Here is a 23,444-nt window from a genome sequence, read left to right on the forward strand (position 1 = left end):
ATGGTGGTATTCCTCACTTGCTCCCACCAGATGAAGTATGGCTCCTGAGCTTACCAGGTACTTGCAGGTGGAAACCTGCCTGGCATGCTGCCCAATTCTAGCAAGCCACCAGTAAGAATTACTAACCTGGGAGAGTAGATGGGTATAACTGACAGCCAGTTTCTGTGGAGTGGAGTGACAGATTTCAGTAGTGAGCGGCTTGAGCAGAAGAACCCCTCGCAGAGCCGAGGGAAGGCGTTAGGTGCAGAGGAAGTGTGGGCCATGGAGTCAGCCAGTCTCAGATATACATTCTGGCTCTACCTCTCCTTGTTTCCTCATCTCTGAAATTGTCCTAGTTGGGGGCTAAGGTAGGGTTCATCAAGATAGTGCCTGTAACACTTAAGCACTATGTTTCCAGCTCTGTTAATAGACATGTTAGTTGAAGGGGCTGACTAGAAATCCCAGGAGGAGGCAGATAAAAGACGGATGTCATGTGGAAGAAAGGAGGCAACTGGGAGGAGGGCTGAGATTTCAGAGTGGTCTCTGGCTGGTTTCATGAAGTTGGGCCTGAGCCAAGAGGGGGGATTCAGTAGAAGCAGCAGAGACGGAAGCAGCCCTGTTAAGGGTCCTGAGGCCAAAGAGGCTTTCATGCACTGCAGACCACAATTCCTGGGAGGCTGGAAGGAGGTAAAGTGGGAAGCAACGACTACTGTCCAGAAGGGTGGGGAGAAGCATAGGACAGAATATGGACCAAGGAAGTGGGGCACGTGGTGTTGGCTGGGCCTGAGAGGGGTCTCCCAGGAATACTGGTGTGGGCTTATACTTTCTATTCATCCACATATATTTATTATGTACAATGTTCTGAGTTCTGTGCCAGTTTACCAGAAGTTATCACTGTTAGTAGGCATGTCCCCAAGCAGAACTGGCTTGCTGGGTCGGAGAGAGGTGTTTTCATGTTACATTCCCTTTCCCAGATCAGTGAGCCCACCAAGTCCTGGCTGAGGAAGGAGCTGGCACAGGGACATCTGAAACGCCTTTATTACCCTGAGTATAACAAATAGAACACAGTCACAGTATTAAAAAAACAGCAGGAATTAGGTGCAAGCTACAACACAAAAGTACGCACCAAGGTCATGTTCCTTTCAGAGTCTGCAGTTAAGTTACTTGGAAAAAGCCAGTTATGATTGTAAAAATTTTATTCTCAATAACAATAATAATTCCACTAAAATTATACAAAGTACATTCAATACTTAAGAATGGCAAGGGTGGGGAGAGGGGGAGAGGAAGCCAGTTTGGCCTGGAAGCATCATCAGTTGACTCTAACAAAGGAAGCCCAGCTGGGCTGGGGGAAGTTGGGGGTGGAAGTCCAGTTGTAAAAAATAAAAACGTGGATTGGTAAAAAAAAGGCCACCCACGAGGAAGCAGGGTGAGCGTGCATGTTCTGGGGGAGGGCGGGAGGCTCAGCCGGCATGCTACTGCTGGGCCCTGGGGCTCAGGCGGGCTCAGAGCTGGTCGGGGGCAGGTTTTTATGCTTGAAATACTGCACGACTTGTTGGGGCAGCTCTGCCAGCACAGCTTTGGCCAAGGTCTCTTTTGCTGCCTGTGGGGTCAAGAGTGGGGTGGAGAGGAGAGAGAATAAAGATTGATGAACAGAAGTTGTGAGGAGCACCGTGCCCAGAGAACTACTATAGCAGATGTCCATGGAGGACAGAAATAGGGCTGAGGGCCAGGGCAGTCTAAAACTAGCGTTCCTCATCCCAGCCCATGCCTGAAATCCCATTAGCACTTCCTTCCTTTACATTGTTACTCTTACCTTGAGCACTGGAGATGCCTGGGAGTAACATTTTAGGATGAATTTGTCTATGGGAGGCTTTTGGGTAGAGACAGTGGAGGTGAGCTGTGCAGCCTACTCATCAGGCAAACATTTCCTGAGCAACTTCTTGGCCAGTATAAACGGGCCGTAACTGTCTGGCTACTGCTGAATGGCCAGCCACAGGCCAGGTACATGGAGGTGCTCAGTTAGTGTCCCATGCAAGAATGGGCGACTGATGCCTAGCATCTGTCCTCAGGAAGGTAATACTCCAGAGAAAGGAGTAGAACCATCTCATCCCAGGACACTGGGCAGAGATGTGAGGACCACTGAGTACAAACCAGTGTGGTCAGTTCTTGCTGGCTCCCAGGATCGATCTGAGCCACAGCACCCCTTGGGAGGCCCTTACAGCTGAGGGAACTGAGGCCCAGAGAGGTCCGAGACCACACAGTGAGCCTCCAGTCAAATGAGGGTTAGGCCCTAGGCTGCAGTACAGTGCTGGTCTCAGAGACTGTGCTCCCCTCTGTTGCTCCTCATGGGCCCTGCTGCCAGGGCAGTACCAGGAAGCCAACACCAGCTTCCTTGTGAGCAGATCTGGGATCACCTGCAAATAAGGCCAGAGCCACTTCCAGGAACAAGGCGGAGGTCACAGGCCTTCAGAGAGAGGAGGCCAACCTAAGATAAAGAGGGGCCTTGTTTTCCATATGCAAAATGAGGGGGCTGGGTGAGGTGTGATTGTCAGCGAAGCCTCCCTCACCTCCTCTAGGCCTTTGCCCTGGTCCTTTTGTCTGCCTGGAATGCTTTGCCCACACGGATAATTCCTACCTCTCATTCAGGACTGCGGTTAGAGGGCAGGTCCTCCAGGAAACCCTGCCCCGGAGCCCAGTCTGCATTGGGCACCGCTGCTGAGTTCCATCAGCTTGTGGAAGCAAGTGCTCACACCGTCATAGAGGCCTCCCCTAGGGCAAGGCCTCACAAGGCACCTGGCACATAGTGGGCCCTCAGGAAGTACACAGTCATGGAGCCAAGGGTGGAAGAGTCTAGGCTTGGGCCAGACAATCCCAAGCCTTTCATCTTTGATTATGAACTACAGTTGTTGGGGTCCTGTAACCACCTGCTCCGAAGCTGAGGCCCACACTCACGTTACAGAATTCTCGAAAGGGCACGAACTGCACGATGTCGCGGGCTGCTTCCTCCCCTGTGTGGGAGCGCAGAGTGCGACTGTCCCCATCCAGGAACTCCATGGCAGCGAAGTCGGCATTGCCCACACCCACGATGATGATGGACATGGGCAGCTTGGAAGCCTGCACCACAGCGTGCCGTGTCTCCTCCATGTCGCTGATGACGCCGTCCGTGATGATGAGGAGGATGAAGTACTGCTGCAGGGAGGGGGTCAACCGGGTGCTCAGCAAGGCCCTGAGGTCCCTGGCACCCCTTCTTCCTCCCTCCTCCCAGCCCCCAAAAAACTCCAACTCCTGCTAGGAAGGCAGTGCTTCTTACCCAGCTGCACCAAATCCCAACCACCTCCCTAAGCAACATGCCCTCTCGGTGCCCTGCAGGCCCCTCACACATCTAAACTCTGACCCCAGCACGGCTGGAAGCACACACTGCTCTCTCCTCCTGCGCCGTGTGCTATCGAGATCCCCTGTTCTGATGTTTAAGAGCCCCACACTCTAGGCCTAGTTTTGCTAGTAGCTATACTCTGTAGGACTCTGGGCAACTAACTTAACTCACTGTGCCTCAGTTTCTTCATCTGCAAAGGGGGAGGTGCTGCACCTATCTCAGATAACACGTCTGACATGTAGTAGTGGCTGGGTCAGCTGCATTCCTGACAGGACCAAGGCAGATGCAGGAAGACTCGTTCTGGCTGAAAGACCCTGGGACCAGCCTCCTATTTTCTGCTCCACCTGGGCTTGAGTACTTGTGACCCCTACTCAGCACAGCATCTGTATCACAGATACCTTGTGGGAACTAACAGCAGGTCATCTGGGCCAGAGCTTCTAGGATTGTGGGACTCTGCAGGTAAACAAGTGGATTGGGGGTCACATCCCAGACATAACATTGAACATCATCGAGTCATGGTGGGAAGAGTTGATTTTGCAGTGGTCTTTCAATACTATGAACCATACCCAGGAGGAACAGTTTGGTTTAGTGGTACTGTGTCTTTAACGCCTCCCTAACATTTGCTAACCTTCCTCATCAACAGAGAAGGCAGGAAGCTCAGAGCTTCAAGAGGCAATAGTCTCTAGCTAGACTTTAATACCATTGTACAATCTGTTGTATTTATTTTTATTGTTAATATCTACTTATGATAAGTGATATTGATTTTTCATTTACAGTGGGATATAAAGTTTCTTTGTAAATTATTCAAGTAAAAAATACTGATTAATGTGGGTGATTTGTGGATAAAGCATAAACCGTGGATGTTGGTGGGGGTCGTGAAATTAAGTTCAGGAAAGCGCACTAGACGATCCCATGGGCGGAGGGCCCAGGATTCCAAGCTGGCTAAGACCTCCTTCTCCTGAGCATCCTCTGGATCTTGTTAGGAAACTCAGTTTTCCCCAACCATAAAATAAACTGATAAGTCCTTGTAGTCCTAATATTCTCTATTTGGGGCTTTTGCCTTCTAGTCTGAGCCTTTTGATTCCTAGAAGAGGAAACTGGAGCCCAGGCAAATCAAGATCATGGAGCTAAGGAGGGCAGAACCAAGCCAGACCCCAGATCAGCACTTGGCCACCTTCTCATCCAGCAAAGCTGTTTGCTCCCTGGGGAACTTGCAGAGGACACAAGCTCAGCCCCTTGGGGGTGCCTTGCTCCCCTGTCTATCCTCCAAGCACAAACTGTGGAGGGAAAGAGCGGGGTGAGCCACATGGAAATATGGACCCCCACCATCCTCATCCTCAACTCCAAGCAGCAGCAATTCAGCTCTAGCACTGTGCCTTTAAGAGACCAATCTCTTGGCTGGGGATACCTGTTGCCATGGCAATGGCAGCCTGAATCCTCAATGGAGGGCTGTTGCTGCCAGCCCCCCCATTCCTGGCTGTGGGGGTCCTCATAAACCCATCTAGACCCTGTCCCCCCATAACCCACCATTGTTCCTGGGCCCCTTCCCTTAGGTGGCCATGTAACCCCACTTCAATCCCACCAGAAATAGTCCAGAGCAATTTTGGGGGCACCTAAGCCGCAGGAGGGAGGATACTAAGAGTCCTGGCAAAAGGAATGGAAAGAATATTTGACCTTAGTCTAATAAGCTCCACCATTCAGTGGGTGGGACTTGTCTCTAAGCTCCTTCCAGCTCAGACATGCGGTCCCCCACCCTGCTCCTCACATGGCCCTCTTGACTCTCCTGGTTCAATCAGTCACGCGTCTGGGAGACTTGGAGGGCTCAGACCTGGCCCTCCCTCTTGGCCTTGCAACCTTCCTTCCCAGTGAGGTGGGGGCAGACAGGGCCCTGGGGTTCCTGTAGGACTGTGGGCACCAATGACAGAGGGAGGAGTTCCTGATAACACACAACGGCAGTGTCTGCACAGACACTCCCTGAAATCCTCCCATTGTAATTCCTGTTTCAGAGATGAGAAGACAGGCCCAGAGAGGTTAAGTGACTTGTTAAAGCCCCATAGCCAGGAACTGGCACAGTCCAGATTTAAATCCAAGTCTGGCTAACTTGAAAGTCGAGGCTCTTTCCATGGTGTCCTCCTCTACCACCCAGTGGCACTGGCAGCCTGTTGTCCCTCCAACAGTGGAGCCTGGCAAGGAGAAGCTTTGCTCTCACCCAGCACCCAACTTGAAAGTCGAGGCTCTTTCCATGGTGTCCTCCTCTACCACCCAGTGGCACTGGTAGCCTGTTGTCCCTCCAACAGTGGAGCCTGGCAAGGAGAAGCTTTGCTCTCACCCAGCACCCCAGTGTCTGAGGGCCAGAATAGTAGGCCAGGGTACGGCCCAGAGCCCTGGCACTGGACTTTAACCTCACTCCTGTGTGCCCACCAGCCAGCCACAATGCCTATACCCACATGCTGGCCTCAGTTTGTGCCCACCTGGGCCTGAGGGTCAGCAACCTGGGCCAGCTGGAACAGTATAAGTGCAGCTGACAAGGCCTGGGTTTCTCGCCCAGCCTGGGCAGAGACAGGGTTGCCCAGGAGCCTTGAAGACCCATTGCAACCCCAGGGGTCCACAGCCCCAACAGTATAAGTGCAGCTGACAAGGCCTGGGTTTCTCGCCCAGCCTGGACAGAGACAGGGTTGCCCAGGAGCCTTGAAGACCCATTGCAACCCCAGGGGTCCACAGCCCCACCCCCAAGACAGATCAAAGAGGAGAGGGTAGGGGCCTTTAGATGGGAAGAATAAGGGCAGAAGAGGGTGGGGGGGTAGGAAGGGGCTCTGCTGTCCCCAAGGACAGTCCTGCTACACCCTACTCCCAGAGTTCGCACCTCCACGCTTCTACTTGATACACCCTTCTGAGCCACACCGCCAAGACCCATCAGAGCTTCGAGCCCTCCATCCCAAGCAGAAATGAAGGCCCGCCCAGCCCTGATCTCTGCTTCTACTTCAGGGGTTATCCCTTGGGGAGGGCTCCTCTGGACACTCCTCTCCCCATACCTGAGTGTTCCTCAGGGCAACCCATTGCACACTCTTCTGCATCTCCCAGGCCTGGCACCCTGTTCATGCTACAGAAACAGCAATTGCTGTCAGGTTGGATCCAAAAAGCCAAACTCCCAACACATTTCAAAGATGGAGTATCTCTCACCTTTACCCAGAGTTCCTTCAGGTTAGCAGGCCTGTAAATAGCCACTTCCCCTAATGCATTTAACATATGATTTGATTTATAAGAAGTTGACTTGACCAAAACAGTTCCAGGCAGTGTGGGGAAGCTGCACTCACTCCCTAGCAGATTTCTGAGAAGCTGGCTGCTGAGGGCCCTGGTGGTGGGAGTGGAGGGAAACCTCCAGGGTGCTGGCTGTTTCCCTGCTCCCCTCCACTGGGACACCAGATGCCTAGGTGACCAACCAGGAATGAGCCATCAACAGCAAAGCCCAGGTCTTCTGGGCCAAAGCAGAGGGAAGGATGAAGGCCCATGATAGGAGTCCTCTCCAGTACCCCCAAACCTGCTTAATACTCTCCAGTGGCTCCCCACTGCCCTCAAGAGAAAATCGAGATTCCTCGGTGGCTTCCAAGGCCCTGTGGGAGCTGGCCTACCTTTTCAACCTCACCTGCCCCTAGTCACTCCACTTACACCACACTCCTTCCATCAGTTATGCCCACACAGCAAACCTCCAGGCCTTTGCAGAGGCTGTTCCCTCTGCCTGGAACACTCCATGCACCCGCATCCTTTATGAGGCTAACTCTGAAGCATCCTCCAAGTTTCCACCTGGATGTCACTTTCCCTGAGCCTTCCATCTGGGTCCGGTGGCACCTTTATGGGCCTGTACTCCCATCCCCACAGGTTTAGCCACACCGTGTCACAGCTGCTGCCTCCTGGCCTGCCTCCCTACTAAACTGCGGGCACCGGGAGGGCAGAGGCCATATCTTGTTCATCATTGTCTCCCCAATGCTGCACAGAAATATGCTTGGTAAAGACGTGTTGAGTGAATGAATGGGAAAGTGCAGGCCTGCCTGCAGAGATGCTTCCACCACCTGCTCTCGATTTCCTGTACGTGGGTGTGCAGGCGTGTGCATATGTCTGGGGACAGGGAGGGTGAAGCCATACCAATATTCCTCCAAAAAACAAAAAATGGCTGAACAAAAGCATCAGATAATCTACAAGTTACTTCCTTTTGCTTTGGGTCTAAATGTGCTCAGAATCACCAAATATTAGCCCAAGAGTTGTCCCCAAAAGATTCATCCACCAGGAAAGCACTTGTGTGCCAGGCACTGTGCTGAGCAATTTATATGCCTATCTAGTTGAATCCTCACAATGCTTCTAGAAGGCAGATACTGTTTCCATTATCCTGGTTGTACAGGTGAGGAAATGAATTTCAGACAACTAAAGCTACCTTCCCTAGGTCACACAGCCAGGAAGTGGGGGAGCTAGGATTTAAACCCCATCAATAGGCCTCCAGAGCTTGATGCTAGACCATCAGGCAGCTCCACCTCCCCTCCTTTGGTGCACCCTGAGACCAGGGATGATGGAAGGTGGGAGGTGGAGAATGGCTGTATCTGTTCCTGGACATCAGAGTGGGAGGGGCCAACAGAGACCCTCTGGCCCCACTCCTGGCAGCCCAGAGATCTCAGAGATCACCCAAGGTCACACAGTCTGGGTGGGTGACAGAGCTTATCCAGGGTAGGGGAGCCAGGAGGAGGCTGCCTCCCCAGGCTGGGAGGACCAGGTCAAGACAAAAGTGGCTGGACTGTCCAGAGGATTAGGACTAAGTGTCCCTTGCTTGGGACTCAAGTCCTTTTGCTTAGAGAAAGGGCCAAGTTCTTCGCTCTGGGGGGCCCTCAGCTGTGGCTCCCCAGAACACAAAAACGTCCTTCCTGCCCTTCCCCAAGGCCCAAGCCCCACTCTAGACCTGGGGTCTGGCAGGCAGGGGCCCACCTCTCCCCAGGACCCCATCCCCTGTCCAGTCCTACCCCCGGCTCGGCAGGTGCACAGGTGGAAGAGCCCTGGCACTAACGCTGGGCTTCACTCTTGCTCCCACCCATGTTTTTTCCCCTTTAAATGAAAATGCAGGCCTTTTCTTCCATCCTTTTGAAAGCTGGCTCAGGCAGATAATAGACTGGGTGGGACAATGCCTGGAATCCAAACGGGAGGCAGTGCAAGCCAAAGGCTGCCTCTCGCTCTGCCCTCTCCAACCAATTCTACCCCAGTGCCCCCAGAAATTAAAAACAAAAATCCCTCCCAGCCTTTCCCAGTTATCACCTATTCAGGTTGCCCCAGATCCTCACAGTACCCGTGGGTTTACTACTCCCATTTCATAAGAGAAAATAGGCTCAGAGCAGGGAGGGGACTTGTCTCAGGCTCTCAGCTGCCATGGTCAGGGCTGGGACAGTCTCACAGCAGTCACGACCAGCACCCCTCCCTCCCCACACTGACCTCCTTCCCATCCATCCCCATGTCAGCACTTTGTGTTTGCTGTTCCCTCTGCCTTGGGATGCTTTTCTGTGAACTCTTTGCTGGCCTGTCCTTTCTGGTCCTTTAGGTCTTTTGGGTGTCAGGTGCTGCATCATTTCATTTAATCTTAATACCACTCTCTCAAGGTAGGTCTTATTAGTATTTCCACTGTCCAAATGAGGAAACTGAAGTTATGTGATTTGCCCAAGTCACAGGTGAGGGAGGGGTAGGGGCAGGATTCAAACTCTGGCACCTGATTCCAGAGCTCCCATTCCCCACAGACCTACTGCATCCGGAACAATCAGAACAGGCCCTGCCCTTCCCTAAGGCCAGCCCTTGTGTCTGCTTATCTTTTATGTAGCCTTGCCCCTCTCCTATCTTTGCTGCCACATCCTAGAAGCCAACCTCACCTCCCTAGTTTCCAGAGCTCCCATTCCCCACAGACCTTCTACTGCATCCGGAACAATCAGAACAGGCCCTGCCCTTCCCTAAGGCCAGCCCTTGTGTCTGCTTATCTTTTACGTAGCCTTGCCCCTCTCCTATCTTTGCTGCCACATCCTAGAAGCCAACCTCACCTCCCTAGTGACAAGGAACCTCTCTCTTTGAGCAGTCCTGATGGTCCCTTATTCATGGTCCCTTTCCCTTTGGGAGGAGGCTCTGACTGAATCTTGTCCAGGCCTCCTGAACCTCGCATAGCACACAGCAGGGGCCAACTTAAACTCACCCATTCATGGAGCAGTATGAACACCTGCCCCAGTCTGGACACAGAGAGACAAGGGTGAACACAGAGTCCCGGCCCCAGGGGGCTGAGTCCAACTGGGGGAGACGCATGGTAGACACGCAAACGCAGAGGACACAGACCAGATGCTGCTGACTGTCATCAGAGTCAGGATGGAAACAGACAGAGAAGGCAGGAGGATCTACTTCAGAGGGGAGGTCAAGGAAGGCTGCTCCATGGAGGTGGCACTGGAAGGGACACTGAGGCATGAGCTAGAGCCAGGTGTGCAGAGAGTCTGGAGAAGGCCCTCCAGGCAGAGGCTTTGCGGCAGGAACAGCTTGGTGTGTTTGAGGAACACAGAGGAGGTCAGGGTGGCAGAATCATCATAAAACAAAGGAAGAGAAGGTGCAGGCAGGGGCACCCAACTTGTGCCAGCCTTACCCAGGCATGCCCATGCTCATGGCCGCATACTCACCGTGGCCGTCTGCTGCTGCGTTGCCTGGGCTGCAAACCGGGCCACGTGGTTGACGATGGGGGAGAAATTGGTGGGACCATAGAAGCGGATGTGGGGCAGGCAAGCTGAATATGCCTGAGCAATGCCGTCCACACCTGCTTCAGGAGAAGAGTCTGGATCGGCCCAGGCACCCGGCCTGCACCTGCTGTCATCCCACTGCTGACAAAGCATCATTTCACGCTCACCCAAAATGTCCCTGCATGACCAGCGTGGGCCCCCATGAGGCTGGATGCTCCCAGAGGGCAGGGTCAGGGTGGTATAAAGCCAAGAGCCCTGAATGTGGAGTCAGAGAGACCTGAGTTTGAATCCTGCCTTTGCCACTTCTTAGCTGTGGGGCTGGGGGCAAGGCTTTCTGAGCCTGCTACCTTGCCTGTCAATGGGACTGATAATCTACACTCTAGAGCAGTTGGCAGGAGGGGGTACAGCCAGCCCTTCCCAAGCAGTGACCACGTGAAGCCATCCGGAGGTCTGTACTAGATATGCCACAGCTTCTGTTCAGGGTTGGGGGACTTGAAATGCTTGCATAGCCCCTGTACACAGTAGGTACTCTGAAATAGCTGCTGTTACGAGCCTACGAATACCCCACTGCCCTGTGGTCCTGCCCAGGACTCTGGCCAGGAATGAAATCAACCTGAATGTGGACAAAATGTCTCTAGAGACCTACCCCAAACCAGACAGACCCCAGCAGGAGTTCAGGACCACATTTCTAGCCAACAGACACTCATGGTTTCTGAATGACAGCATTGTCCCCAAGTTGGTGGCTGGATGCATTTCCCTTCTGAGTACAAACCTGGCCCAGCTTTGGGGATCCCCAGGGAAGGGAGTTGCTACACTGAAGCCAAATCCTAGGCTGAAAGGTCCCATAATGGTAGGCCATGGTTTCTGAATGACAGCATTGTCCCCAAGTTGGTGGCTGGATGCATTTCCCTTCTGAGTACAAACCTGGCCCAGCTTTGGGGATCGCCAGGGAAGGGAGTTGCTACACTGAAGCCAAATCCTAGGCTGAAAGGTCCCATAATGGTAGGGACCACCCTCTTCCACACCCACCTGGATCCCCCCTCCTCCTCTAATAGTTTCTTAAGAGTCCCTGGGAGGCTCAGGAGTCCTTCTTAGGCCTGGGGGTTGGGGTGAGCACAGATACCTACTTACTTCCTAGCCCTGCCTCCCCCTGACCCCCACCAGGTAACCCTCCATCCTTGGCTGCCAAGGGTCTTCATGGAAGGCAGGGAGAGCAGGGCTGGCCCTCCCAGCAAGGAGGAGAGAGCTCATGTGTAATGGCGTCTCCCTCACTTCCTCCTGGTTTACACAGGGATTCCCATCAATGGTCAATGGCTCCCCATCATTCTCACCTGACCTCCCAGTAAACTAAGCTAACAGGTATCACACCTCCCTGTGGCAGGTAAGGTGGCAAAGGCCCAGAGAGGTGCAGTGGCCTCTCCAAGGTCACACAGCCAGGAAAGGGCAGCAGCAGGCCTTGAATCCAGGACTGTCTGACTCCAAACTCCAGCTCTTCCCCATCTGTCATTCTGAGTGAGTGTGACAAAGAGGAGATGTGGGAAAGGGATGGAAACCTGTCCTCTCCTCTCCCTCTGCCCAGAGAGATGGCTGGGCCTGGCGTAAACCCAAGGCAGATGCAGTGGGGTTAACACTCACCCGAGCAGAAAGGGTTGGTGGGATTGAAGTTGATGGCAAACTCATGGGAGACCTAAAATGCAGAGAAAACGCTGAGCTGGCAGCCTCTCACCCCCAAACCTGGGCCCGGGCCCCCACCGACTGCCAGGCCAGGCTCCCTCCCGGGGCACCTGGCTCATACTACACCCCATGTTTGGGCTACTGCCTGATACCCCCACATCTGCTTTCACCTCCACTGCTGGGGCTGACCCAGGGAGAGGCCCAACACCCTCACTTCATAATGGAGGAAACTGAGACCCTGCTATATCACTCCAATCTCTTCTGGGGGGTCAGGGCCACCTGTACTCTTGCACCCCATAAGAGAGTCCCTGAGTGGGACAGAGATGCCCCTGACGTCAGTGGGCTCAAAGAGCACCTGGAATGCCCCTTCATCACTGCTGTCACCATGCATAGGCTTTATAATAAGAGTGCCACTTTTGGGGGACTCGAAGGATTTTCCCCATCTTAATAGTAAGCAAAAATGATTGGAAGTGAGCCCACCTGTGCCAGCTAGCTAAACTGGGATCAGCTGACAACCCACACAGAGCTGAACTGGGGGATCAGGAAATGTACAGGGTTGGGAGGGGGACAGATAGGGCTGTTGCAGTTCCCCCAGGGACTGGTCCTGTTTCTCTGCCTCCAGGCCCAGCCCCCCAGCCCAGGTGGATCATCAAAGGCTGATCCTACACCCTCTAGGATGCTGCTGGACCAGCAACAGTCCAGTTATTGCTGCTCACCTGGCTCTGGGAGCACCAGTAACTAGCCCCCATTCAGGGTTGCAGGTAGGACTGCAGTGGCTGAAGGAGAGGCCGGCGAGCTCAGACGGGAGGCACCCCACTCTCCCTTGCTTCCATCACCTCACAGCCTAAAATCCCCACTTAGTCCCCTTCCCTACTGCATGCCACACCCCACATTCAGCACTTTGCTGGTATCCCCTTCATTCCTTCTTCACAACAACCCTGTTACTGAAGGGCAGAGTTGGGACTAGAACTGAGGTCAGGCTGCCTCTTCCTTCTTCACAACAACCCTGTTACTGAAGGGCAGAGTTGGGACTAGAACTGAGGTCAGGCTGCCTCCAGAGCTCACATTCCCTGAAGCCACTAACCTCAGAGGGTGCTCCTCCCCCAGGGATTTTACATTAGGAGGGTAAAGAGATGTTCAGGGCAAAGGGACACCTCCCCTCCCAGTCCCTGTGGGGGAGAACTTCAGTCTGGGCACAGACGATCCCAGACAGACCCTTTAGTTCCAAGATACTACAGTGGGAGTGCTGGAAGGCCCTACTAAGTTCAATGTCCCTATTTTACAAATAAGCAAACTGGGGCCCAGAGAGGGGAAGCCAGGCACCAAAGCCACACAGAACAGGCCTGAGACCCTGGGGGTTGAGTTGGATGTCTGACTGTACTCCCGGGCCAAGAAACTGAGCAGCATGTGTTCACTCCATACCGCCCTGTGCCTGGCAGCCGGGGGGTGGGGGGGGTAAGGGGGACACCCGAGGAGAAGATTCCTCCCATTTCAGGGAATGGGGTTTTCTGTTCTTTGCTCTGTCAGCTTTAGGTGCCCCACATGGAGCCAGTCCCCTGGTGTCCCTACTGGGCCCTGTCCCTGCCCAACGGCCCTCTTCATCCTGTCCCCAGTCTGGGCACCACGTGTCGGGGCTGGAGGTCCTTGTTGCCATGGAGACTTCACGAGACTCTATAGAGATGGGGGGGGCTTGTGTGGAGGGGCTGAGAGAGGAAAATGGTTGCCAGGGAAACAGGCCTCCCGTGGGCCAATGACTTTCCACAAAATCAGATTTTAGAGACCAAGGGGGAAAAGCCCCCTCCTGACAAGGATGAATTAATATTCTGCTTCCTCAGCCTCCCAACCTCTTCATCCCCACTCTTTCCCCCTCTTTGTCTGGGGGAGGGCCTGGCCTGGTGATCAGGAGGGTGGGGCTGTGGGAGGTCACCCACCACTTTAGAAGCCTCTGAGGTCACCTAATTCAGCAGCCCCATTTCACAGGTGGAAATACTGAGGTTCAGAGAGGCCAGGGAGTGCCCAGATGACATGAATGATCCCTGGCAAAGCCAGGACAGACCTAGGGGCAAGCGTTCATGCCCCCCGTACAGGCAACCCAGCCCCTCTCTGCTGGCTGTCCTGGTCTGCCCGAAAGGCCAGTAAACAGGGCAAACTGCCTGGAGACCTCATCAAGCCGATTAGGGCCCCTGGGGACCACAGGACGTTGTCCTGGGACTCCCTGCTGCCTTCCGACAATCAATTGCCCTGTTCACCGGACCTGGTCTGGCCCAGCCCTGTGGTCAGTGAGTTACTTAAGACCCAGCTCCCTGTGGCCCTGACAGGGGCAGGCAGTAGAAGGAGCTGAAGGGATCTCAGAGTGACTGTTCCTCTGAGCCTCAGTTTCCATACCTATAAACTGTGCTCTTCCCCACTCAGACCTTTGTACGGGCCATTCCTTCTGCCCAGACCCCACTCTTCATCTGAATAGATTTGGCTCATCTTGAAGGTCTAAGACTTCACGCCATCTCCTCAGAAAAATGTGTAGTCCCTCTGTCACTGCAAGGGGCGGGAGTCCTCTCTGGGCTCACCTGGGCCAGTCCCAGGGAGAAACTGAGGGCCCAAAGGCAGGCAGCTGGTTGCATGCTCCTTCAGCCTCCTTCTAGCTCTCCACCCTCAGGCAACCAACACCTCTGTTTGTTCAGGCCACTGGGCTAGGTCCCAAGTTCACTCTGTCAACAAATAAGTACTGCGCATCTACTGTATGCCAGGTGCTGGGCCTCAGGCAACCAACACCTCTGTTTGTTCAGGCCACTGGGCTGGGTCCCAAGTTCACTCTGTCAACAAATAAGTACTGCGCATCTACTGTATGCCAGGTGCTGGGACACAGCAAAAAGGAAACCAAGTGCCTTCTCCAATCGGTCACTAGTAACTCACAAAGTTCTGTGAGGACAGTGCCTGAGGCAGGGAGGAGACGCCCCCATGTGAGCATGGTCAGGGAAGGCCTCCCAAAGAGTGGGAGCTCTAAGCTAGAAGCCAGAGATAGGAGCAACAGGCTGGGTGATGGCCGTGGCAAAGGCCCTGACATGGGAATGAATGAAAGCAGGTTCATGTGGCAGAAGCAAGGCACTTGAGGAGAGAAGGGGCCAAGAGGGGCCAGGTCTGGCAGACTCCCGTGGCAGGGGGAGGTGGGGCAGAGCATCACCCTTTCCTAGCCTGGTTCCATCATCCCTCTTGGTACCACCAGGCACTCTGGCCTGGCCAAGCCCCAGCCTCCTCAGAGTTGCCCTGTGACATTTACAAGGAGGCTTTTGCTCAAGAAAACATCTCATTCAGCCAAGTTCTTTGAAAGCTGGCTGGTGTCCTAGCAACGGGCTCATGCGGCAACAGCTCACCCTGCCCCCCGGAGTGGCATCACTGTCTGCCCAGAGGCCCAGCTCAGGACTCATAGGATACTGCCTCACATCTACAGGGCCAGGATGTCCGCCTCTCCTGCAGCAACTCTGTCTTCCCCACATGACATGGGTTTCAGGGAGCAGAGACCATAACTGTGCTCCCCCTGGCCATAGCCCCCGTGCCTGCGTGAGGTTCAGGCTTGAGGAATGAATGTGGTCTGGGGTGAGTGCAGAGAGGGCAGGGCAGCTGGGCCCCCAACCTAAGACCTTTCCAAAGCAGATCCTGGAGAGGCCATACACACAAATCCATCTCAACCAAAAGGAAATGAAGTCCAGCTTAACTCACCTTCCAGTCTGGGGGTAACTGGGCCCCAAATCCCAGAGCTGGAAACATCTTATCACTAATCGGAGGAGAGAAAAACTCTGTGAGACACCTGGACAGGGGCCTCCACCCACCCACACCCACCCCTCTTGACCCCGTACATGGGGGTGGGCCCACTCTGCCTTGTATACCTCCATGGACAGAAAGAAAAAGCTTGCCACTTCTAGAAAAAGCTCCGTTAGAATGAACTATCTACTGAGTCCAAATTCACCTCTGGGTATCTGGCGAACATGTGGATTGACCATATCTATACCTGTGGCAGACATTCTTCTAACCAATGGGCCTGGGTACAGTTTCTAGATCCTTCTCAAACTGAGACCCCAGGCAGCCACCAAACCAAGGTCATGATGGAACTGGAAAGTACTAGCTGTCTTTCAACCTCCCATTTATGACTAGGGAAATTTTTCCTAAAATGAGAACCCTGAATTGGCACTCAAGGCCCTCCAGCATCCAGCCGCAGAACCTTATCTCATCTCCTTCCACTTTTTCTCCCTCACACCCCATTCCCCCAGCCCTGGCCACTGGCCACTTGCTGTTCCCCAAACACACAGAGCACCTTCATATCCCAACTTCAATTCTGTTGTGCACCCCCTGAAATACCTCTCCCCAACTGTTCCCCTGGCAAACTCCTACTCATCCTCTGATGCCCAATCAAACTGGCCCCTCCTCTCTGTAGATTTCCTGGGTACCTCATAATGCCTCTCTCTTTTGTGCTACCATAGCTCCTGCCTCACATGTAAACTGGTCTCTCAGAACTCCAGTGATTTCTTCCCTATCTTCCTCTTCAAGTGAGAACTCTGAGGGCAGGAACCATGTCTCATTTGTTCATTCATTTAACATATATTTATTGAGGATCCCTCTGGCTGCAGTGTGGACAAAATGTTGGGGGCCAGGGCAGAAGCAGGGAGACCACTGAAACAGCAGCTACTGAAATGATCTGGGCAGGAGGTCCTGGTGGCTGAAGCCAGTGTCCAGAGCTCACTGGGGCTTTGCTAAGTCTGAATGCCCACTAAATGGCTCAGTGAAGGGGCTAAGTGGGGAGCAACACTAAGGTCCTCCACCCGACCATACAGATGGGGACTTCTACCTCCCTTGCTCTGCATGCTGTACCTCTCTTAATATGACCTGGGATCATAGCCACCCTTCAGGCCCTGAGCCCCCTGGAAGTCAGACTCTGGTCCTCTGGCTCCCTCTCTCTAGGAGGCCGTCCACACAGGAGTCCTGAGTCTGCTCTTGTTTCTGCCAAATCCTTGGCATCTGTTCCTTCCTCCTCTGCTCCCAATGTTGGTGTCCTAGTCATTCCACCCTCTGACCTGCTGGAGCTCCCAACCAGCACCATCTGTGACAATGATGCCACATCCTTTTGGTGGCCAAGCCTGCCATACCCTCTACACAGCTTTCCTTCACTGATTTTCCACTATACCCCCACTCAAAAGCCCCCAGGAAGCATGGTCATGGGAAGAAGGTCATGCATGGGGCTGCTCCTCAGAAGTTCCCAACAGGAGTGAGACTGGTAGGCCCAGGAACTGGGATGTCTGGGGTCCAGTCCTGCAATCTGTGTGATTCTAGACAATTCTCCACTCCTCCCCCAGGCCTCCTTTTCCCCAGCTCTAACAGGAGAGGTTGCAGCAAAAGCAAATGGGTTTCATCGTCCATCCTGACTCATTTTCTTACTGGTTATTTGGTGTAGTGTGTTGAGAAGAATCCCAGTTTGAATCTGAGCTCAGCAGATAAGAGTATGGCAATTGATTAGCAATGTCTGCCACAATATAGGAAGGGGCAATAACTGCATGTATGCCATATGCTGGCCAATCCTAGATTTGATGATCTCTGGGTCCCTTCTAGCTTTGACAAGCTGAGCTTCCCAGGTTGGATGGAACCCAAGCTGACCTTCAGAGCCTTTCTCCAAGCTTACCTGTCATAGTCCTGAATGATCTGCCCAACAGCCCAGATGGCCGACAGATATTCGTTGGTGCCCATAGGATTGATATAGTGCAAAGAAGAAGGGTCAAGGGGATTCCCGTTGGAGGCTGTGAAGTCTATTCCAACCTGCAGAGTGGGGAAAAAGGCCATCCAGTGTGGCCAGAGACTCCAGCTCCCTATCCCACTCCCAGGGAATAGGAGAGACTAATGAGACATGGTAAGCCCACTCCCAGTATGCCTCCCCACATATGATCTGAAACCTAGAAATTGTCTGATTGTACCACTACTCTGCTCTAATGCTATCGATAGCTCCCTAGTGCCCAAGCATAAAATCCATTGTCCAGGTATGATACAAGGCTAATTTATGGCCCTAGATACCTTTTTCTCTTTGTTATCTCTACCCACATACTTGTCTATTCCCATTTCTGGGCTTTATTCATGGAGTTCCCCCTGTCTGAAGAGCCAGGCCATCTTATCTCCTTATCTAATTCTCTCCCATCTTCCAGGCCCACCTCAGATGCTGCTGTCCCACTGAAGACTTTCCAGACATCTTAGCCTCAACCTAAGCCATCTCCCCATCATCAAGGGGCCCTAGGACCTGGGGCTACCTGGTAAGGGAATGCCGATCTCCCCAGCCAGCTGAGTGCTCACTGTGAGTGAGACACATGCCCTGGTCCAGGACTGGGAACAGCACACAAGGTAAATGCTCAACAGGGACTTGGGGACTGATGGGTGGCAAGAATTGGTGCTCCATCTGCTCTCTCAGCCCTGAGAAGATCTCAACCCAGTCCCTGGATGGGTAGCACAGAGGGTGCTATGGATTGAATTGTGTCCCCCAAAGTTCCAGGTATTAGATACTTAGCCCCCACTGTGACAGTGTTAAGAGGGTGGGAAATCCTATATGGCAATTGAAAGGTGGGGCCTTGAAGAGGTGATTAGATTGTGAGGACCTTAGTGAATGGATTAATCCATTTGATGGTCTAATGGTGGTCATGGGCATGGTTCTGATGGCTTTAAAAGGACTGTGTGTGAGAAGCTCTCTCTCTCTCTGCTTCTGCCATTTTGCCATGTGATACCCTGAGTCACTGTTGAGTTACCACCAAGAACAAGACCCTCACCAGATGTGTTCCTTGGACTTTGGACTTTCCCAGCCTCCAAAACTGTAAGCAATAAATATTGTTTCTTTACAAATTACCCACTTTCAGGTATTTCTGTTATAACCAATAGCAATGGACCAATACAGGTAGGCAAGAGTGGCCTGTGCCCAGCAGAGGAGGATTAGTAGGAGCCATGGTGAGAGATGGCCACCTTGAAACCCAGTCCCCATGGGGTGAGAGAGAAGGGGCCACCTATCTGAATCCTCATACTGCAGGAGGGTTAGCTTCCCAAGAGGTGGCATATCCTGGTCCTCAAGGGAGCCCTGTAGGGGCACAGCCTAGAGTCTGGCACAAAGAAGGTGTGAATGAACAAGCCCATGCAGGAGGAACAGGAGAGCCTGGCTTCTCTGCAGGGCAGGGGGCAGTGGTGACCAGTGGGGTTAGAGGTCAGCAAGGCCAATCCCCTGACTCCATGTAGTCCTCTGCTGCTCTCTAACCCCCTCTGGGATCGAGAGGTGGTGATGGAGAGTGGCAAGGCAGTGTGGGCAAGTGGGCAGAGCGTGGCACCCCAGCAGGCTCCCTCTGGGGTGAGGAACAAAAACCAAATTGAACAACACAGAGTCTGTAGGGGACATACTGCAGGCCCCAGGCAAAGTGGCAATTCACTCTTTCAATGAGTAATTATCGAGCACCTTCCAGGTGCCAGCACCAGGCAATATGCTGAGGTTGGAGTGGAAATACAGTATGCAAAGTGCTGCACTTATGGCCCTTACAGTCCAGTGGGTGGGACAACAGGGTCAAGCGAAAAATGCATAAGATAATTCCAGAGGGAGGCAAATGCCCTGAAGATAATAAAATAACCTCTGTCACCTCCTCAGGCTTGAAGGATGGCAGAGAGGCGGCCGTGCCAAGGTTTAGGGGAAGAGCATTTCAGGCAGAGGGAACAGCAGTGGTTGGAGCTGAGTGACCAAGGAAGAAGGAAGCAGATGAGACAGGTGGGAGCCAGACTGGAAAGGCCTTGTGGCCAGTGGAGAGGAATTTGGCTTTTGTTCCCTGTAAAGGGGTGTAGCCAGCAGACTGAGAGCCGAACAGCCATGCAGCTAAACCCTAACTCAGGCACATCCAGTAGGACTGAACCACCTACGCCCTATCCTCTGGAGCTAGACATACCCCTTGCCCCAGGTAAGTCCTTCTTGAAGTTTACCCCAAAGTCCCTCCTGCTGCAGCAGTGGCCTAAACCCCCAGGGAGGACCCTCACTGGGGTGGGGTGGGATGGGGGGAGGAGGGGAGAGCCTTACAGTAAACATGAGCTGGCAGCCTCCTAGGATGTAGTCCAAGAAGGAGTAGTCCCGGTTTATCTGGAAGGAATTGGGTAAGCCAGTGAGTCCCCTTGATTTGGCCACACTTGCTATAAATGACCTTGGGGGAGTTGTTGCTTTATGTCTTAAAGCCTCGGTAGAAAAAAAAACTAGACGGTCCTGACTCGATTACAACAAAACCCAAACCTCTCTATGACAAAGCCCTCTGAGCAGCGGTTCCCAATGCGTGGGGACTCAACATGATGATTCCAGGCACGGTCCCAGGGCCTAGTCGATTACACTTACCAGTGACCTGATGGAGAAAGTCTCCATTTGTTGCTTAAGTCCTTAGCTCCTCCTAGCCCTTACTAACTTCCCTTTTTAACAACGAGACAACAGGCCTCCAGCTCTAGGTCTTCTTCCATAAACTAATAAAGCTGTTAAAATACTTTGTTTTGATGGTCTTTGTCTCCTTTTTTAGCTCCTCCTAGCCCTTACTAACTTCCCTTTTTAACAACGAGACAACAGGCCTCCAGCTCTAGGCCTTCTTCCATAAACTAATAAAGCTGTTAAAATACTTTGTTTTGATGGTCTTTGTCTCCTTTTGGCAACGAATATTGGCTTTCCAATTTAGATGGAGTTATCAAAATAAATGTATGTGTAATTTAATTTTAAAAACTGGACAGAGAAAGCCTGATTAGAAAAAACTAAGTAAGACAGGTGCCAAAAATTGTGAAAAGGGGAGATGAATGATGGAATTTTCAGAAACAAGGACACTAAATCGTGATGCTGCATCCCGACCCCTTTACCTTGTACAGAGCACTTTTTCATCATGACATCACAGAATGGTCATATAAACCCTAGCCCGACAGCTGGTCTCCAGATAAGCAAACAGGCCTGGGTCTGGGATCTGCCCACTGGCAGAGAGCAGTGCCAGGGCCCACTCCTGAACCCTCAGGTCCCAAATCCAGGGTTCCTGTTGTCCCGCCCCAGGCTGCCTTCCTTAATGTCCTGCCTGATCCAGCAGATATTTGGCCACCAGATATCCTGGCCCCTGACCACAGCCTGGCCACTGCTGGTATGAGCTTCATAATCTTTCTGGGCTTCAGTGGCCCCAGGTATACCACGGGAGTCACAGTCACCTAAGCCCTCACTGATGTCACTGCCAGAGAGGACAGGGTGCCCCCACCCAACGTCCTCTGTCCCTTGGAGGCCCAACGTGCAATGGGAAAGCTACCAGCATGGGTAGCAACTCCCCACAGTTACCCTCCAACTAGGAGAGGCCCATTTCACACCCTACTTGGCTCTGCATGGGAATGTGATATGAGACTACCCCTTGACATGCTGTACCTTGTTAACATCCCATTCTACAAAAGAGGAGACTGAGGCCCAGTGAGGTTAAGCTCAGGTCACAGAGCAGGACATGGCTGAGACAGGATCTGAACTTAGGCCTCGCTGGCTTCAGACCCAATGCTCTGTCTGTCCCTTCTGCAGTGGTACCTCTCTCTGTGTGGCTGCAAACCTGGTCCCTGTCCCGTGCTCACCCCCGCTGGCTCACCTTGCAGGAACGCAGGATAATAATGCCCGAGTTTTTGTAGTTCTTCTTCTTCCTCTGCTTCTTGGGGTTGATGCACTCGAACTCCAGCTGGGCAGCACAGGACAAAGAATCTCAGCTTGGGCTTCCTTGGGACAGATTCTCCCCTAGCCCCAGATTCCCCTCCACAGCCTTCATAAAGGGGCCATATCATGTCCGTGGCACACACACCCAGAACTGTCACTCAGAGCCTGGCTTCTTGGGATGACTTAAATGGACAGCTCCTGACTGCCCGCTATGTGCTGGGCATTTCACCTACATCATCTCATTTAATTCCCTCCTTAACGCTCTGCCCCCATTGACAGATGGAGAAACTGAGGCTCAGAGAGACTGAATGTCTTGATCAAAGTCACACAGCCAGAAAAGGTGAGATCTGAGCCCCAGTCTGCCTGATTCAAAACCCTGTGCCCCTTCCTTGGCCCCTGCTCACCGGGACACCGTTGCGAGCCTCACACATCTGTGACACCGAGGTCTGGAACTCGCCGATGAAGTCATGGCCCCCGTCATTGTCATAGTCGTAGCACATGACCTGGGTTGAGTCCGGCATGGTCACCCCAGTGCTGTCCCCCAAGAGGTGCCCTCCAGCCCCTCTCAGCTCCCCAAGCAAACCCCACATCTTCTGTTTGGGTGGTGCCTCCCCCCAGCATCTGTCTAGCTCGCCTCGGTAGCTCCTGAACTGCCTCCTTCAGGAAGCCTTCCATGATTGCTGGGAAAAGGAGAAAGGGTTCTCACCCTGGCAATGGAAGCTGTTCCCTCTGGTGTAGGAAGCTTGACTCCTCACATACCTGACACTTGGCTCCTCCTCTATCTTGCAGTGTGACCTACCTGGCTCAGGGGCCATGGTCTGGAGCCTTCTCTAGGCTGTTTTATTTTGTTTTGTTTTTTTCTGAGATGGGCACAAAATCCCAGCTTTACCTGCTCTCTAACTCAGCAGCCATGACACTCCTAGGAGGAAGGCAGGAATTATTGTGCCCATTCTACTGACAGGCAAACTGAGGCCCTGAAAGGGATGCACTTGCCCAAAGTCTCTCAGCAGCAGACCCAAGACTAGAACCCAAGTTTCCTGGTGCCCTGTCTGGGGATGCCTGCCCTTCCCTTGCTGCTCCCCCACCCCACCTGCAGTCAGATCCAGCCCCTGAAAACTGAGGGCTTTCAGAGAGAGACTAATAATCATTGCCCTCATCACGTGACAACATCTGATTGTTTCTAAGATTTTTTTTTTTTTTTTTAAAGATGACTGGTGAGGGGATCTTAACCCTTGACTTGGTGTTGTGACACACCATGCTCACACAGTGAGCTAACCAGCCATCCTTATATGGGATCTGAACCCATGGCCTTGGTGTTATCAGCACCGCCCTCTCCTGAGTGAGCCATGGGCTGGCCCTCCAAGATGTTTTTGCATTTATTATCCTAGCTAGAGGCTCCCTCCAGGTAGTGCGGGACTGTTTTAGAGAAGGAGCTCACAGAGGTGGGGGCCCTGCCCAGGTCCCTCCTAAGTTCAGGCAGACCTGGGATGCAGACCCAGGTACTTTCCTCCCTGCTCCCAAGGTGGGCTTCTTTCCACCTTAATAAGAAAGAGCTTTGACAAGGCATCCCCAGGAAGCCTCGGGTAGACTGGGAGGCCAAAGCCGGTAGGGTGGCAGCAGGGCCTCCAAAGCCTCCCTTACCTGGATGGACTTCTCCATGTCCCCATCACACAAGGACACCAATGGCACAGTGAATGGTTTCCACACAGGGTCCAGTGTGTACTTGATCACCTGCAGGACAGTGAGGGGCAGGGGTGAGCTCAGGTCAGCACAGCAGTGCTCTGGGGTCAGGCCAGCCCAATGGGGACAGGAGATGACAAAATGGAGAAACCCCCAGCCATGCTCCCAGGGACAGAAGCAAGCATCCCCGTGGTAGGGAGGGAACATGTCCTGCAGGTGCCATCATGGGTTTTCCTGCACCCTGCATGGCCACAACTGTACAGCCCCATCCTGAGTTTGGGGGTGGCTAGACGGCAGACCCACTGGCTTAGAGACC

At 53.1% G+C, this 23,444-nt stretch overlaps 1 protein-coding gene across 4 annotated transcripts in view; it reads right to left on the minus strand.

Moving 5' to 3' along the window:
* Positions 1–1,000: 1,000 nt before the first annotated feature.
* CPNE2 (copine II) overlaps positions 1,001–23,444 on the minus strand; it is a 30,443-nt gene continuing 7,999 nt past the window's right edge. The window contains exons 6-15 of one of the 4 annotated variants that reach the window (XM_008572728.1): positions 23,090–23,179; positions 21,853–21,951; positions 21,387–21,473; positions 19,829–19,888; positions 17,426–17,559; positions 15,475–15,529; positions 11,722–11,773; positions 10,030–10,163; positions 2,932–3,168; positions 1,001–1,579 (exon numbers count right to left, since the gene is read on the minus strand). In XM_008572728.1, coding sequence (XP_008570950.1) covers positions 1,472–1,579; positions 2,932–3,168; positions 10,030–10,163; positions 11,722–11,773; positions 15,475–15,529; positions 17,426–17,559; positions 19,829–19,888; positions 21,387–21,473; positions 21,853–21,951; positions 23,090–23,179 — 1,056 coding nt within the window. In that variant the 3' untranslated portion in view covers positions 1,001–1,471. Of the gene's footprint in view, positions 1,580–2,931; positions 3,169–10,029; positions 10,167–11,721; positions 11,774–15,474; positions 15,530–17,425; positions 17,560–19,828; positions 19,889–21,386; positions 21,474–21,852; positions 21,952–23,089; positions 23,180–23,444 lie in introns of all 4 variants that reach the window. The other 3 variants (XM_008572729.1, XM_008572731.1, XM_008572730.1) reach the window with 3 other exon arrangements.

This window comes from Galeopterus variegatus, unplaced genomic scaffold, assembly GCF_000696425.1.
Source record: "Galeopterus variegatus unplaced genomic scaffold, G_variegatus-3.0.2 Scaffold828, whole genome shotgun sequence".
Lineage (NCBI taxonomy): Eukaryota > Metazoa > Chordata > Mammalia > Dermoptera > Cynocephalidae > Galeopterus > Galeopterus variegatus.